Below are 16858 nucleotides of genomic sequence, written 5' to 3' on the forward strand. Positions count from 1 at the left end.
TGTGTGTGTGTGCCCATCCTGCTCCTGGGGCTGTGTGCCCATCCTGCTCCTCTGTGTGTGTGTGTGTGCCCATCCTGCCCAGGGCTGTGTGTGCCTGTGTGAACTGTTCCTTTCTGTGCCTGCTGTGCCTTTCAGCAAGCCAAGCTATGAACACGCACAGAGAAAAACTGTATTTCAGATAAATTCACCCCAATGCACTGAAATTCCCACCTGGACCTTTGTTGCTCTTTATTTTTTTTTCCTTCTGTTTTCCCTCCTTTCCCTTACTGGAGTGAAATGCTCAGAGGAGGAAAATCTTCCTCCCCCAGCTGCCCTTAAAGTGCCTGGAGCCAGCTGCAGTGTTTGGGATCCTCCAGCTGCAGTGGAACAAACGGAGCGCACGTCCCCCACAGATCCCTGTACAGATATCCAGTATCCTTCCCCTCGGACTGTTTGCAGTAGAAAAAGTAGAATATGGAGACTCGGGTATAAATGTTTACACACAGTCATATAATTACATAACATGAAACATTTTACATAGTTTGAGGTGAGCATATCTTTAGACTTTTAAACATTAGGAGTGCAAGTTTAATGTAATCATTGCTTCTTTAACACTGAAAATATTATGGATTTATTTTTTAAAAAACTTAAAAATACTGCACCACTCCATAAACAATGTTTCCATTAAGTAGCTTGGAAAATTAGGCTTTATGTCAACATTTGTAAAAATTAGAATCTGATGTAGGTCCCTACAATTTTAAAATAGGTTACTTATCTGATTTACTTTGTGATGGGCTGTAGGTATTATACTTCACATTCTTTATAGGGCAGCTGCTGGCACTTGCACTGTCCGTAGCCATTGATGATGATGAAGGGTCCTTCGTGGGTGGGTTCGTACTCGTTATAGGGTCCTTGGTCTGACATATTGGCCATATGCAGCCGCGTTTGGGATCGGAGCTGCCTGTGGTTTTGAATCATTGAGCACTGCCTAATTCTTCTTAGTGTGGGAGGGCAGCACTTCCTGGAGATGAACACTATAAAAATGATAAAAAAGAAAGAAAACAATAAAGCCATTGTTCCTGTAATTACCCTCTGAGTGAAGATGGCATTGTTTGGCTCAGGGAACTGTTCTTCGGTGGTAACGACCATGCCCGCCGTAGTTGGAATCTCTTTGTCTCCCACATGGAAATGAGAAGAGCTTATTCTTTTCGTGTACTCGGTAGTTGGAGCTGTGTACGACGTCGTAGCCACGGGGGTAACCACAGTCGATAAATTCCAGCAAAGCTGAAAACCATACACTGCATCCAGAATATCCTCTCCCTGGGTGTGGTCGGGGCTGTGGCAGAGGATGGAGTGCTCCCACCGACCTTGGAAGCCACTCAACCATGTGGCCAAGGCGCAGATCTTTGGGCTGCATTCCCACAGATTGCTGGAGAGGCCCACGGTGGTGAGGGATGTCAGCGAGCTCAGGATCTTGGAATCCAGAGTGGTGAGCTTGTTGTTATCCATGAGGAGGGTTTTAAGGTTAGGCATAGTTTCAAAGACAGTGAGGTCGATGGCTTTGATTTCGTTTCCAGTCAAATCAAGCTTTGTTAAGGTGCCCCAGGTCCACTCCATCCCACATGTCAAGTTGCTAATTTTGTTCCACTGCAAGAAGAGCGTGTGCAGGCTGCTCAGCCGGAGGAAGTGAGCAAAATTAATCTTTGTCAGCTGGTTGTGCTCTAGGTGAAGCTCCCTCAGCTTGATTAATCCCGCAAATCCATTGCGAGCCAAACTTCGCAAGCGGTTTGTGCTCAAATCCAGGAATTCCAGGCTACGACAGTCCCAGAACAGGCGGACCGGGATGGTCCGCAGGGAGTTGGATCGCAAGTGCAAGGTCTGTAGCTTGCGAAGGCCGTAGAAGAGCTCGGGGTGCAGAGAGGATAACTGATTAAAAGAGAGGTCCAAATTCTGCAGGTTAAGCAGCTGGCTAAAAGTTGTGTTTGGCAAATGAAAGATTTTGTTGGAACTTAAGACTAATTCCTTAAGTTTATACAGTCCTTGAAAAGAATCTTCTCTGACTGTTGCAATTTGATTATGATCTAAGTGAAGCCAAGTAAGTTGACTGAAGCTTGCAAATTGATCCCTTTCAAGTTCAGAAATATAATTGTGCCTCAGTGACAAACCTAGCGAGCCCTTTTCAGTGGTGTTTGGCACTGAGTGAAACCCCTGAGAGTCACAGTAAAAGAGCAGCTTCTCACAGCGACATTTTGGTGGACAAGCCATGCCCAAGGCAGGCAGCATTTTTAAAACCATACTCATTGCATATAGTGCTGCCAGCATACGAGCCCCTAATGGCCACTTGAAATGTAAGCCTGCAGAATATAATTTAGGAAAACAACAAGATAGGATAGCCTTATCAGTACACTTGGAACATCACGGTGGAAGATTTCACTGCAGATAACATTGCCATGCATTTCCAACAAGCTAATTCTAAATGCAAGAAACAACTTACTACGACAAACCGAATACTTGGACATTACACTTAGGAGGAGGCTTTATCTCGATTACGGAGGGTTACAGTGGCACTATCGGAAAACATTTTTTTCATAAGGTTCATTGCAGAGCAATCAGCTTTAGCATCTTAACTGCTCCTTTAAAGCAGAGCCGTCATTCATTATACAAGGAACAGAGAAACGCAGGAACTTACCCATTCTTTTGAGTACATTGGAGGGTGCATTCAGTCGTAGTTTGAGACTCAACGCCGTGAGTCTGTGAAAGGCTCTAATATGAGACAGCCTTGAATAATTGACCGGGTTTAGAGTCCTTTGATATTAGTGCAAAATCCACGATGCTCTCTTGGAATATTCCTTTTGAAATTGCTGCCTTGATCTCCTCTGACAGGTCTGAAATTTTTAAGCCTTAATACAAGTTTTCGTCCTCCGTGGCTGCTCAGCTGGTTAATTGAAGCTCACGTTTTCCTTTTCCGCAGCTGTGGCTTCCTTTAGTCCTAACTTGTTGATGGCAGATGGGTGGCTTATTGCTGAGAGAAGCTCCTGTAGTAGCATGAGTGCATTTACTGAAAAGCTTTTCAGGGAAGCGGTACAAGAATGGATTTGCTTATGCGCTGCGACCACACAGGGCTCTATATAGGCTGACGTCACCTGGTGACGTTCCTTTTGTTTGGGTTTTCCAGAAGCTTTGCTGTTTTAAAGCATTGTTCTGCATACTGTGATCGTGTTAAAGACCACTGATAGAGGGGGAAAAATCCAGCGGCAGGAGTCCTTCGTCCCCGCGACAGAAGGAGCAGGAGAGACTTGCAGCACCCTGCTCCCCCCACATCTGCGCCGGCTCTGCGCAGCTGGGGTTAAAAGCAGCGCAGAGCCACGGGTGGAAGTGCCTGAGTGCTGCCTGCTCCCACTTCTCTACTAAATCTCCCTGCATGAAAGGAACTTTTAGATGCAAAATGCGCAGAGTTTGAATAGAGGATGCTGGTCAGCACTGGCTTTCATGGAGGTGAGAGGAACTGAGCAGCTCAGAGCTCCGTGTGACAACTATGTGCGACTGTGGTCCCTGCAGAAGTGCAGAGAGCAGTGGTGTAGCTGGAGCTGGTGTGTCAGGAAGTACAGCCTGGGAGCAGGGCACAGGAGCAAGTGCTTCGAGCCAGGGGAAATTTCTGGAAAAAGCAAAGCTTGTGTTAAGGCACAGGAAAAATTTAATTGGAATCCAGCTTGACAGTGTGTGGTTATGAAACTAGAAAATCTATTTTCTCCTCCCAAACGGTGGCTTTTGTACTTGCTTTTTCCTGGGCACTGGAGTGCAGGGAGGAAACGGTGAGGTTGGCATTTCCAGTCGGGGCTCGGAGCGGTGCGAGGGCTTCCTTGTGGTCACTCGCTATGTCCTGCTGCTGTGTGTTCTCTCAGAAAGGGGGACACCACCTCCATGAGCCCCTGGCTGCAGGGTGGCTCTGTAACAGCTATCCTGTGGGTTTAGGGCTGCAGAGCTGTGTCCCTGCAGAGCTGTGTGTGCTGGTCCAGCCCCGCCGGGCTCTGGTCGGAGTGTGCTCGCACAGCCAGGAGGAGGACACTGGGCTCTCAGGCTGTTTGCTTGCTTTAAAGGTTCATTGCCCCATTATTCAGAGCAACCTCTCCTCTGGGACAGTCGGTATTGAAAGGTAAATGACCAGGCTTGATTGACATTTTTATATGTTTTTGGGATGCATGTGCAGATAAAGCCTTCGGAGCCACTGCTCTGGTTGTGGCTCGATGTGGGTGCAGCAGGGGGATGCTGGCTTCCTGCTCCAGGCAACTTGGATAAGCTGATAAGCTTTTCTTTTATTTTCACCTTGAGATATAAAGCAATAATGCAGTAGGAGGCACTTGACAATGTTTTCTGTGTAGCAGCGAGGTATCACCTCCGACCTCCAAGATCTGGAATGAGCCGAGAATAACAAATTTGCCATGCTGATGGAGCAAGATGAATTGTGTCAAAAGAAGGTTTTAAAATAAAATGGCCTTTTACCTTTGTTATTAAATGTTGGTTCCTTGCTTTGGTTCCTTGGAGGTCCTTGCTAAAACTAAGACCTGCTGTTTCCTGCCTGCTTCTCCCTTGGCTGTCTGCTGGTGGTGGGAAGGGGACACTGCCTCTGGTGCTCCCTTTCTGGGATGGGCAGACTCAACGGGAGCACTGGGTGGAAAGTAAAGGGATGGAGAAGGTGAACTCTTTAACAACACACAAGAAGAAAACCTCAAAACCCCCTCAAACCTCAAAAAGAGCTAAAGCAAAACAAATAAACCCTACCCTGAACCCGTTAGGAGAGTAACTGTCTTTAATGATTAAGCAAATTAGGAAATGTTAGATAAATTTCTTAAATTGCTCTGCCATAGTAAATATTTTCACATTTGCTCCAGGGTGAAAGAAATACATGCAAAGAAATTACATAAACCTATTTAAAGAATTTCTTCTTGTTTAACGTTCAGTGTACAAAGAGCTGAGGCTCAGCTGCCAGCTGCCCAGCGGAACCGCAGCACCTGCGGACGGTTCTGGGAGCAGCTCTGCGCAACACCCTGATCTGAAGCGTTGCTTTGAATTCTAAGAACGTTTCAATATGTTACTGTAACATTTAACAACATTCCAAAGGCTATAATTTGAGGTCAACTGTTAGCCCTCCCTGCTGCTGCCTCTTCCACTCTTACCAGGAGACTGAAATTAGGGATCGTTGGAAACATTTTGCTTTTTTGCATCAGTATCTGCTGGTAGGTTCCTCCCACGTCAAGATTGTGTAATTTGGCACAGAGTTAAGAGTTAATGTTCAAACACGGTGAGTTGCTCCTTTTCTGAAGCTCTCCATTCTTTGGCCCTTAACCAAACAAGGGCTATTTAGCACCTTGCCAGCAAGTTTCCTGTTTAGGAAACTGTTAACACGAACTTTATGGGTGCTTTTCTTAGCAAAACATGTTTTTATGTGCACTTGCTGTGAAATAGCAGTTATTACCACAAGTGTGCATCTGAGTCTCCTGAGTGTGGAACACTGCAGTGACATTCACATTGTTCCTTGGGAGCTGCCTGGGGTATCAAGGTGTAACAGGCTGGGAATAAACCCCCAGAAAACTCATGCAAATGCATTTCTTCTGAGCCTGAAAAGTCATTGCCTGGCAAGGAAAACCATGTTGATGCCATCTGGGCACTTCTGCCACAGCGGGAGCTTTATGGCAGCCTGAACCCTCACGTTCAACGTGGACAGGGAAATTGGCAGGAATAAGCTTGCTAGGACCAGATAACCCTTTTGGGGGCTTCTCACCTACCCCACTCCTGGGGCAGCAGCACAACTGGTTTTCCTGCTAAACCCATGCGCTGGGAAAGTAGAATTGCACCCTGAGGCGAGCGTTGTCATTTAGTTAGGCTGACATCTTGTGGAAGCCTTCCTAGTGTATTAAGAACAACATAAAAGCTAATTTTACTGGATGTAGATGTGGGGGCTGCGTGACTTTGCTGGGCTGGGGGCCTGGAGGGCGCAAGTCCTGGAGCTGCAGGTGAGACTGCAGCACCCGGGACACGCAGCCACGTGTGTGGCACTGCACAGGCAGCCAGCTCACCCCTCTGCCTGCAGGAAGGGCTGTGGGAATTGCACCTCGGGGGCCATGGGAGGGTTTGCTGCTTTTTGGCCAGAAGGTTGTTGTGCTGTGTCACGGGACTGTGAGGCAGGAGGTGAGCAGGGACGTGTGGCTGCAGTGTCACCGTGCGTGCTCTGTCACTCGGATTCGCTGCCGTGAGCTGGGGTAGGACTGAGCCCTGGGAAGGGGCACATGGGGCAAAGGCATGTCCGAGGTGATCCAGCAGCAGCAGCAGCAGATGTGCCCAGTGCTTCAGAGAGCCGGAGAGTCCTTTGGGGCAGGGCAGTGGGAGGGATGGGACACGGCACTGTAGGTCGGGTGTCGTTGTCTTCCTGGGAGCAGAGGGCACGTGTGGTGGCATCATGCCCACCACAGGAGGCTGTCACCTCCCTGTCTGGCAGCTCTCTGCACCTGGCACTGGTTGCACATGGTAATTCCTCCTTGTAGCGGGGTGAGTGCAGCAGCCACCCTTCCCCTCTCTGGTGCAGCCTGGCCGTGGGGAGGGATGTCAGGCTGGCAGTGCTGTGGCATGGCCAGCTGGGCAGGGGGGACAGTGCAGGCAGCTTTATTGTCACTCAGGTTCTTGCTGAACCCTGGACCATGCCATGCAGCCCGTTTCCTTTGCTGAGCTGTGGGCTGGCTGTGGGAGACTCCTTCCTGCAGCAAACCAGGGCACAGTCCTGCTTCCTCCACCAGCAGACCTTGGATGTGAAAACACTGCTGGAATTTGTGTGGGTCACGCTCTGCTGCTCTCACTGCCTGGCCTTGAATCAGCACTGTTCTGTCTGGAATTTGGTGGCAGCCCTGCTGTCACAGTGATGGAGGGCCGTGCATGGTTATCCTCTGTAGACACGGAATTAGGCTGGGGGGCAAGGCAGAACCAAGCATGGGACAAAATGCCCCTGGGAGCTGATGTCCTGTGTGCCCTGGAGGCAGAGCGCAGAGGTGGCACGTGTCACACCACTGCCTGCCCATAGGAAGGTGTGCCAGGCACTCATTTGCCACTTATTCAGCCCCATCATTAACCAGGATGCTGCCTGTGGTACTGACATCCCGGAAGACAATTCACAGACAACCTGAAGCAGAAACCTCTCTGCCAACCATCCTTTTTGGGTAATTGTATGGTGAGTGGCAGATGGGGCAGTGGTGGCTCTGGGCAGTGGCACATCTGGCTCACATCTGGGTGCTGATCTGGGGAGGGGGCATGCTGGGCTCTGCAGGGATGGTGTGAGGTGGTGCTGAGCAGGAGGCACCATCTCCCTCTGTGGGCTCAGCTTAACCCAAACTGTTGATGAACCTTTAACAACAGATGTTTGTGATGTTTAGCTACAAAAACGTATCTTTGAGTGGCTGGTTACAGCACATGCTCTGCGGATCCTGGTGGAATGCACCACCACCACGGTGCTCCTGTATCTCCAAAACTCAGTTGGGATTAGATTTTAACCTCCATAGCTGCAGGAAAAGCTTGGATCCATCTTTTGGTTGTCTGAATTCAGGTGGCACACCTACAGAAGGAGTGCTTTGTGACAGAAATGGTGATTCTGCTCCCCTCCCTGTACACAAATCCCCTTTCTTTGCTTTGAGCATTAAAACAAGCCCCACTGGGGATGGTGGTGTGAGCTGGCACAGCAGGGATGCAACAGGGAATGTTTGTGTTGCTCTGCAAGCAGGGCAGCAGTGGTGGGGGAAGAGCAGAGATTAAGGGGGTGGGGAAACGAGCAATTTTTAACATCAATTCTATCCTCTTTGATAAAGATCTGATTTAATTTAAAGTAAATTTGCACCATGGCTAAATTTATTATCCATGATGCTGGACAGAGTTGGGATATTGTACTGCAGGATGATTGACACGGTCATCATGACCCTATTAAATCTACTGAATCTATTAGCTGCTCGCTGGCTGCGGGGCTTGTGATTCCCTCAGCAGAGTTTTGTGCTGAATATCTAAAAATCCTATTAGAAATCTGAATATTTGGGCTTCACTCTTGTGAGTCCTCCTAATCCTGTGGATAGCAGGAGCTGATGGCTGGGCTGCCTTATGCTCCTGGGTCATTAGCTGGCTCCTCAGTGAAGGTTCACACCAGACATGAGGACCAGTTTTTAATGGTCAGGCTAATTGGTTAGTGGAACAAATTACCCAGAAGAGCTAAACTGGCACTTGGAGCCTTTAAAACACGATTTATTACTTGAGAGAGGAAGACTAGCTCAAACAGGACTTTTGAGCTGTGGGGTGGAACCAATGGGTAAAACTCCCAAGGTGTGTGGGAGCCAGGACAAAGTGACAGTGGTGTGGCCCGGGATGATCCTCAGCGTTCCCAGGGGCGTTCATGCTGCCACAGGCTGTGCAGCTCTTCATGTGTTCCACCAGGTCCTAGTGGGGTTGATTGGCCCCACAGTGTTTATTATGCATGGAAAAAAAAGTCAAGAAACTTCAGCTGGGCAAAACTCGACATTGTTGTGTCCAGGACCTTGGTTGGAGTTGGCTGCGATGGTTTAAGATGTCAATGGGAGCAGCAGGGTGTCTGTAGAGGTGTCCTGGGTCTGTCCTGTTCTGCCCCAGCTCAGCCCTAACAAAGGATCCCAGTCAGTAGCTCTGTGTGCTAAATCACCAGAGCTAAATTAGCAGGGTGCTTCATCCTGCAGCCTTCCAAAGGAAATTCTGGTCATGCTTTTGACAAGCTTCTGTACTAAAACTTCTGCATGCCAACAAGGTGGAAATAAACTGGAGCTGCCTTCCTAAAATCTACTGGGGCTGGATTCTACAGCTCTTCCTGCGCTGGGACGTGGTGCAGTAGGAATGGATCAGCAGTGAGGAATCAGTGCTGCTCAGGCTGTAATGTGCTCTTTTTTGCATAGTGGTCTCATGAACTGATTGTCCATTAGTGGAAGCCATCTCTGGGTTTTCCTCTCATCCAAAAGGCATCTGGTGCTGTGCACTGAGGCTGTTGTGGGCTGTGAAGCCAGGGACAGCAAAGTGGAATTGATGGGCGGCCTCGCCTCAAATCCCTGCTCCTGCTTCTTGTTAAAATGGTAATGTGGGAGCACCCGGGGAGAAGTAAAATGGCACTTCTTGGAACAGCTGAATGTTTGGCTTTCTGCATAATAGATGAGCATATATCTTAGATCCAAACTTGTTCCTGGGAAAAACCCCGGTGTATGGGGAGGGGTGCTGTGGGTTCAGTAAAATGGTCACGTTGCTGTGGGTAAACAGGGGTGAAACAACAGGAGGAGAAGCAGCTGCCACTGCAGGTTGGTGTCTCGGAGCAGCTTGTGCCTGGTGGCAGCTTCTGGGGTCAGTGTCCCCCTGTCCCCCTCAGGTGCCAGCACTCCCCACTGCCGCCAGCATGCCAGGGACAAAGCCATTGATCAGCAAGTCTTGTCTGTCATATCCCCCGAGCAGGGGAACAGCAAAGTGTTGGGTAAATCAGTGCATTACTCTTCACTGTATTTCGAGCCTTCAGCTTCAATTTTTGAATGCAGAGCAAAGACGGGGGCCAGCGCCAGGGCTGCCGAGGGCTGTGGCAGCGCCACAACGAGCTCCTGGGTTTAGCTTCAGTCACTTTTCAGTTACCTTTTGTGATGAGAATCAAATAACTTGATCATGGCAGTGACAAATCTTCAATAATTCATTACACTATAATGACATTACAACATCCTAACTCCCTCCCCCCCATTTTTTATTTCTGCTCTAGAGTGGACTTGGTGTTTTAGATTCCAGGCTGTTCATCCAGATATTTCACACCAGCCTGTCACCTGGAGAATTGATACCTGGCATACCCTCTCTGCAGCACTGCTAAACGGTTTTTCTTCTCGACTGGATAATTATATTGATTGTGGCTTAGGACTTCAGAAATTGGATTGTGGTTGCATAAAGTGTGTTTTGAAACCCTAATATAAGCTATATTATACAGAAAAAACTCCCAGCAAAACCAGACCACCACCACTGTCTTACCTAACTCTTAATTTGGTACAAATGAGGATATCTTTGACCTCATGTCTGATGGAAAAGGGAAGCTGCCCCTGCTGCCTGGCCCTTCGCCCTCTCTAACAACGGGGCTCAGGAGAAACGTGCTGGATCAAAACCTTGGCAGCTTCCCGTGGGTGGGCCTGGAGACTCACTGGAAATGTTGAATTTCTTACCCAGCAAAAGGTTCATAAGGATTTGACTTTTGATTTTGGGCTTTCGGCTGCCTGCTCAGGAGCAGTGTTGTGTGATCCCTGGGGATGGGGTGTGGAAGCAGCAGTGACTGCCTTATCAGGGAGGTGGAGACCACTGCCAGGGTGCAGAATCACTTTGCAAACCTGAAAAATAAAGAAAGAAGCTTACAATATATTTGAAATGAATAATAACTGCTTTGAGACCCTGAATACCTGTTTATCTCTCTGTCTGCTGTTTTCCAGGCTGGCCGCAAGGAAAGAAGTGATGCCCTGAACTCTGCCATTGATAAAATGACCAAAAAGACCAGAGACCTGCGCAGACAGGTAATGAATGTGTCAGAGGTGGTACTGGCTGAGACAAACGAGTGCCTTGCTGCATGCTTGCCCTCTGGGAAGTGTTGTCTGGGGATTTGTTTCTGCTGGGCAGTGGGTTTGCTGGCCTGTCTTCAGTGAATTAAAAGCCAGAAGCTTCCAGCGCGTGGCTCAGAGGGAAGCACGAGGTGGGAATGTAATTCCCTGTTAATTCCCTGTTAACTGTGAGATACAAATGTTGGAGTCTTAATCATCCTCATGATAAGAGAGATAAAAAAGCCCAACCAAAACCTCCCAAAAAACAACTTTCATGTTGTGGATTTTGAAGATAATCAGTGATATTTTATAATTCTGGTGGTGCTCATCTTGACCTGTTTTATTTGAGAACTATATTTATGTAGCATCAGCCTTTTGTCTGTTTGATTTTAAAGCAATATATTCCCATTTTTGAGTAAGCGAGAATATGGATGAGGTTTGTTGAAAAATGTTTTTATTCTAGCAGAAAAATAAAAAAGTTAAATCAGTGTGTTGTTTAATCAGCTGAGGGAAAGCAGCAAATTTACTCAGACAAAACCAATATGAGCTGCTAAATCAATATTTGTGGCCAAACTGGTGACTTGCACTTCTATAACTAATCCATTTTTTAAGGAGATTTAATTTAAATTGAAGCAAAAAGTGTGTAGACAAGACTTAGTGCAAGGAAAGCCTTGGTCACACAAAGGAAAAGGGATCAATGACAAAAGTAGTTTAAGCTTTACGTATTAATACAGTAAGAGGGAAACAGCAGTGGAACACTACTGAAGAATAACTCATTCTTTTATTTTTACTTTAGCTCCGCAAAGCTGTTATGGACCATGTTTCAGACTCTTTTCTGGAAACAAATGTTCCTCTTTTAGTATTGATTGAAGCTGCCAAGAATGGGAATGAAAAAGAAGTTAAAGAATATGCCCAGGTTTTCCGTGAACATGCCAACAAATTGATTGAGGTAAGATGGTACAAATTAAAATTTAATTGTTGCTAGTTAAATTAAGGCAAGACTAGGCAAAACAGGTTTTTCAATTCTGTTGAAGCACAAAGCAAATTCTGTAATACATTTCCTTTTGAAATTTTATTTGAATGAATTGAAACACTATTTAATATTTAAATAATTGAAAATGTAAGCTTATCAAAAGGAGCTGTTAAATAACCCATGTAGTTGTGGATATTACAGTGTGAGTGGATGATAAAGGTTTTGTTACTTGGAGGTGGCCATTTGGAGTACGGGAGACGGGGGCAAGATTTTCCTCCTGGATGGTTAGACCCATTGCTTTGAAGCCTGGAGGGTTTTTCTTTCCAGTAAAATCCCACTGAATATAAACAGGCCTTTTATGTGAAGGCTTTTAGAATGAAAACCTGCTCGTGTGTGTGTAAAGAGCAAACAAGACACTCGGAATGACAACACAACTTATCCCTGCCACCCCTCTGTAATGAAAACCCAAAGGCTCTCAGCTGGTGGAACTGCAGACCAGAGCTCTAATTGGGGGGGAAACCAGGTTAAATGGGACCAACCTGTCTTAATTGGAATCCCAGGGTCACTGAGGCTGGAAAAGCCCTCCCAGCCCATTGAGTCCAAGCTGTGCCCGATGCCCACCTTGTCCCCAGCCCAGAGCACTGAGTGCCACCTCCAGCCCTTCCTTGGACACCTCCAGGGATGGGCACTCCAAACCTCCCTGTGCAGCCCCTGCCAAGGCCTGAGCACCCTTTCCATGGGGAAATTCCTGCTGATCTCCCATAGCACAGCTTGAGGCCATCCCCTCTTGTCCTCTCGCTCATTACCTGCAGAAGAGGCTGACCTCACCTGGCTGCCCCTCCTGTCAGGCAGTTGCTTTAAGGGTTTTAGTGCAGTGTTGAGGGAAGCAGATTTCCAAGGGAGGTGTGTCTGCAGAGAGCAGCTGCAGAGCGTGCCCCGTGCTCGTAGATCCACCTGGGGAGCCTCGGCCCCTTGCTGCCGCCTTCGCGTGAGAGTTCTGTGCCAGCTGATGCTGAATGGCAAGGAACAAACAGCTATAGGTATTGTTGAGGAAACATGCCACTAGGAATAAGCTTCAAAAGCTCCTCCTGTGCTCTTCCATGCTTTGAGGCTCTGGCTGGTTGTGCTTAACCTCAGCAGCTCCCTGGGAGCAGTCCCAGGCTGTTTCGTGTGGTTTTGCTCTCTCAGTGTCTCTGGGTTTGATAATGGAGTCCATGTGTCTCCAAGGCTCGTGGGGAATACTGTCACACAGCTGGGCAGGTTCAAATTGCTCACTAATAAGACTTACCACACATCAGTAAAAGTAGTTTCTGACTGGCACAATGTATTTTTCGTAGGATTCTGAGTGCACTTTGCAACTGCCCCATAGTCTGGTGTGCATGAAGTTTGTCCAGCTCTTTAGAGCTGCTGTCTAAGCAATGAAAATCTTTAATTCCTTGAAGGCATCCATTTTTCACTTTTGGCTTGTCGTGTTTCAGCGTCAGTGCTGTCCTCCTAGAGTTGCAAAGTTATTCTAATCTAAATTTTAAGTAACTGACGTTGTTCTGCAAAGCAGCATGTGGAAGGAAGGCAGTGCTGCTGTGCCCTGCTTTGGCAGCAGGATACAGCCTTGGGAACACTTTGAAGTGGGTTTGGTCTAAAGCCTCCCTTCTTCATGTTGCAAGCCTGATTTATCTAGAAAATTATTTTTAGGGCTTGTTTACAGGAGAAGTTGAATGGTGTAACAATAGCAGTGCCTGTTCTGCCAGAGTTCTGCTACCTCCTCAGCAGATGTGTGGTGTCCACACATGGAATTTATTGGCATATTTACAGAGGAATAATTGTGCTGCTCTGTCCCTGAGCTTCTCCCCAGCCCTTGCCAGGTGAGCCCTTTCTCCCTGTCGCCTCAGGAGCCGTGTCCCACCGGAGCAGCCACAGTTCCATCCCCACTGGCACTGGCCCTACCTGGTGTGCAAACACTAAGCTGCAGAGGAGTTTTCCAGAGCCTCTGTACAGCCAGACACTCTTGTCTTCCAAGGAATATTCCCCTGAAAGGAGACATTCAGCAATATTTTTGACTGGCATCAAAAGTTTCTGCTAAAATGATACGCTGCTGCAACAGCTTTTTGAAGGCCTGGTTATTGCTTTTGCTGTCTGAAATGTAACTGTAGTTGCAGAGTGGCATGATCTAGATGGTTTATAAACCTCTTCCCTGAATGGAGATGGATTAATACATACACTTAGCTTCGACAGAAGGGGAGTAGTGCTCCTGCAGAGCCCTTGTCCCAAGGGGCAGGAGAGCCACTGGAGTCGTATGAGATGTCACAGTCACTGTGTGGGAAGATGGGTCAGGGTGGGTTGCACTTGAAATGTCTTGTGTCTCTGCCAGAATGGAGAAGGATGTGTGCAGGTTCCCTCGTGATTCTGCTCTTGGGCAGGAAACTCAGGAGAAACAATAAAAGGTTGTGTAAGAGCAGAGCAGAAGATGTTTTGCCTGTTGAGATGGGAAGTGATTGCTTCCACCTGCTTTCAGGGGGAGATGAGTGTGCAGGGAGCTTATCAGAGCTGCCCTCACAGGTGCTGCCGAGCGACTTGAGACATCAAATGTGCCCAAACAGCTGCAGCACAGAGTGGAGCTGTGGTACATCATGCCCTGACTGACAGGCTCCTGTGATTTAGATGTAGAGGGGAGCACGTCCTTCCTTCCCTTTGATGCTGAGCGAGGGCAAGAAACGTGTGGGAGATGCTGCTCTGCCCTGGGGAGCTTGGCACATCCCCACTGGACTGCTGGGAGGGCTTGCACCTGGGGTCAATACCCCCGTGTCTGTGAGCTGGAGGAGTCAGTGAACCAACCCCTGAGAGATATATAATGAGATAGATGTATTTTATTTTATTTTATTTTCCATACTGAACTGTTGCAGGCGTTGGCCGGACAGGAGGAGTGGCAGTGCTGGTTCTGCCCTGGGTTAGCACAGGGAGTTCTTGCTCCTGCAGTGCAGGGCTGTTTATGGGCCCTCCAAGCACCCATAAAGAGATGCAAGCACATGATTTGGGTAATTTCGTTTTGAAATGTTCCCTTCTTGGCAGCACAGCACTGTCTGCTTTTGTGGTTCCTAACGTCCAGGCAGACAAATTTGACCAAAAGGTCCAATAACCACAAAAGCCTGATTTGCCTGCTGGGTCTGTGTCTTCTAGAGAACCCATACCAAGCACATCCCAAAGGGCTCCCATCTAATTTGTTTCCCACATAGTAAAATCCTAACCCTTTAATCCTGCCTTTTGAAAACTGTGTAACAGTAAAAGAGTAGAATGAGCCTTGTCTCAGTTGAATAATACGTTTCAAAGATAGCTTTCAAAATTGCTCTGTGCTAACAGACCATTAACTCTGGCTGGATTTGGTTAAAGGAGTTCAATTCAGGAATTGAGAAGCCAATTTCAATGTAACACACAAGAATAACAGAAAAGACAGCATTTGGGGAACCAGCGGAACAAAAACTTAAGTTCACTTGTAAACTATGAAAGTCTTCCCAGTTTCCAGATTGGGAACTACTTGCTCCATTCCAATGGTTTTTCCCACTGGGTGAGGTAGCCTTGGCTCTCCGGCCTCTGGCTTTGCTCTTGAGGAAGGACAGCTTGGCACTGGCATCCTTGGAGTGACTGTTTCTCCCCAGAAGAGACGGGGCTGTCCTGCAGCGTGGTGCTCATGGGCACTGATGTCACTGAGCACCACGCTGGCTCTTTGTCCCTGCCAGGCTTTGAAGAGCGTTTGGGCTGAGCTGCTTTTGTGCCTCTCCCCAGGGATGCTCCAGCCTGCTCCTGCAAAGGGATAAAGCCCCACATGTTAAGCAGAAACCTTTGCTACACTGTTGAATGCTTTAGAAAAATAAAAATTAGCTTGTCAATTTGTCACTTTTTACGCTGTGACACAGTCTAACACTGTGTAGTTTTAGTGGAAAATTTTTCAGACGTTTCAGTAGTGAAAGGTAAATGAGGACAGAGTCCAGGTTAAAATCCTCCAGTTTACTTGCTGAAGAATATTTTGGAGAATATTTTGTAGTTCCTTAAAAAGAACAAATAATCTCCTCTTCCTCTGGAACCCACTACCCCTGTGTCAAATGTTTTTCTCAACTTAAATTTTATTTATAAGGCTTCTTCTCACAGAAATATTGGTAAGACCAAGGAGGCAAAAGCTCTCAGTGGTGTTTCATAAGCATTGATTTTTTTTCTAATTGCTTTAATTTATCTGAAAAGACTGCTCTGTGCCTTTTTTTAATGCACTGGGTTGCATCTTGCATATGGAGTGATGATTTTCTCATTTTCAGTGAAACCCATGAACAGATGCAGACGGCAAATTTATTTGCTTGGAAAGAATCACATTTGGGCACTTGCAGCTCCATAAGCTTTCTGTAGCCTCTTGCTCTGACATTTCCCCCTTCTGTTGCCCTCACTGTCTCGCCCAATATCCTGGAGTCATTCTTCAGATCTCAGTCTAAAAATACCCCTCTCCCAAAGCCTGAAGCCTTGCACACTTGCTGCATTTTTCTTGCAATTATCCTGATTTGCTCAGACTTGCAGCCTGTATGTTCTTCGGAGAGTCTTAACAGCTGCAGGTTTTTTACATGTGAAAGGCTTTTAAAAAATGTGAAGTGGATAAAACACAGCTTGGATTTAAAATAAAAACTGGCTTTTAGACTGGAGGCACAGTGAAGGTCTTGAAAAGCTGAGGTTTGGCTGTCCCCTGGTCACGAGGTGTCACTTACCTGGGCATGGCCAGGCACCATTCATTGCAAACAAGGCATGGAGTGGAAAAATCCAGCAGATCCAGAAGTTAATCTGCTCTGACAAGATTATCCTTTGTGTCCATCAGCCACCTGATTTCCAGAGTTTCTACAGAGTTTTCCAAACCTCTCTGGAGGTGGCTTTGCTCATGCTTTCAGCGCTCTCCCCTCCTGCCTGCCAGCACGGGAATGCTGTGGATCAGTCAGGGCTGCCAGGCAGGGATGAGGTTCCTGGGATACAGTGCAGACAAGCACTTGGCACCCAACTCAGGTATTGACTTGGAGTGTTTTTCTGAATTTTATTCATATCTCAAAACCCAGCATTTTCCAGACTAGGGTCATTACCAGGGTACCTCAGCACCTATTTTTCCAGTACTCTCATTTACAGAGGGGAAAAAAATCTGCCAACTCAGGTTTGTCTTTTATTGCTTTTATTTTTAATGTAATTTTGTATTACAAGGGAAATGTCCTTGCACTGTGGTCTGGAGAAGAGAGACAGAGTTATTTCCCATTTAAAATGGAGACCAAAATGAGCAAAATATCTCTTCCAA

At 47.2% G+C, this 16858-nt stretch overlaps 2 protein-coding genes across 5 annotated transcripts in view; one reads left to right on the plus strand and one right to left on the minus strand.

Annotated features, from left to right (window-relative positions):
* Positions 1 to 16858, plus strand: part of CTNNA1 (catenin alpha 1) — a 105246-nt gene that overhangs the window by 43580 nt on the left and 44808 nt on the right. Inside the window, exons 1-3 of one of the 2 annotated variants that reach the window (XM_042024685.1) lie at positions 7110 to 7195; positions 10473 to 10553; positions 11374 to 11526. In XM_042024685.1, the coding sequence (XP_041880619.1) occupies positions 7193 to 7195; positions 10473 to 10553; positions 11374 to 11526 (237 nt within the window). In that variant the 5' untranslated portion in view covers positions 7110 to 7192. Of the gene's footprint in view, positions 1 to 7109; positions 7196 to 10472; positions 10554 to 11373; positions 11527 to 16858 lie in introns of those variants that run through there. The other variant, XM_042024678.1, reaches the window with a different exon arrangement.
* On the minus strand, positions 469 to 3304 carry LRRTM2 (leucine rich repeat transmembrane neuronal 2). Of its 3 annotated transcripts, none has more exons than XM_042024718.1 (2): positions 2669 to 3304; positions 469 to 2333 (listed from the first exon to the last, which is right to left on the minus strand). In XM_042024718.1, exons 1-2 carry the CDS (start codon positions 2670 to 2672, stop codon positions 784 to 786), a joined length of 1554 nt encoding a protein of 517 aa, XP_041880652.1. In that variant the 5' UTR covers positions 2673 to 3304; the 3' UTR covers positions 469 to 783. The 3 variants fall into 3 exon arrangements, with proteins under 3 accessions (XP_041880652.1, XP_041880672.1, XP_041880662.1); XM_042024738.1 differs by having other exon boundaries at positions 469 to 1884; positions 2669 to 3299; XM_042024728.1 differs by having other exon boundaries at positions 469 to 1905; positions 2669 to 3299.

The sequence above is a fragment of the Corvus kubaryi genome, unplaced genomic scaffold (assembly GCF_017639235.1).
Source record: "Corvus kubaryi isolate FWS band 111438036 unplaced genomic scaffold, C.kubaryi_AGA036_p1.0 128, whole genome shotgun sequence".
Lineage (NCBI taxonomy): Eukaryota > Metazoa > Chordata > Aves > Passeriformes > Corvidae > Corvus > Corvus kubaryi.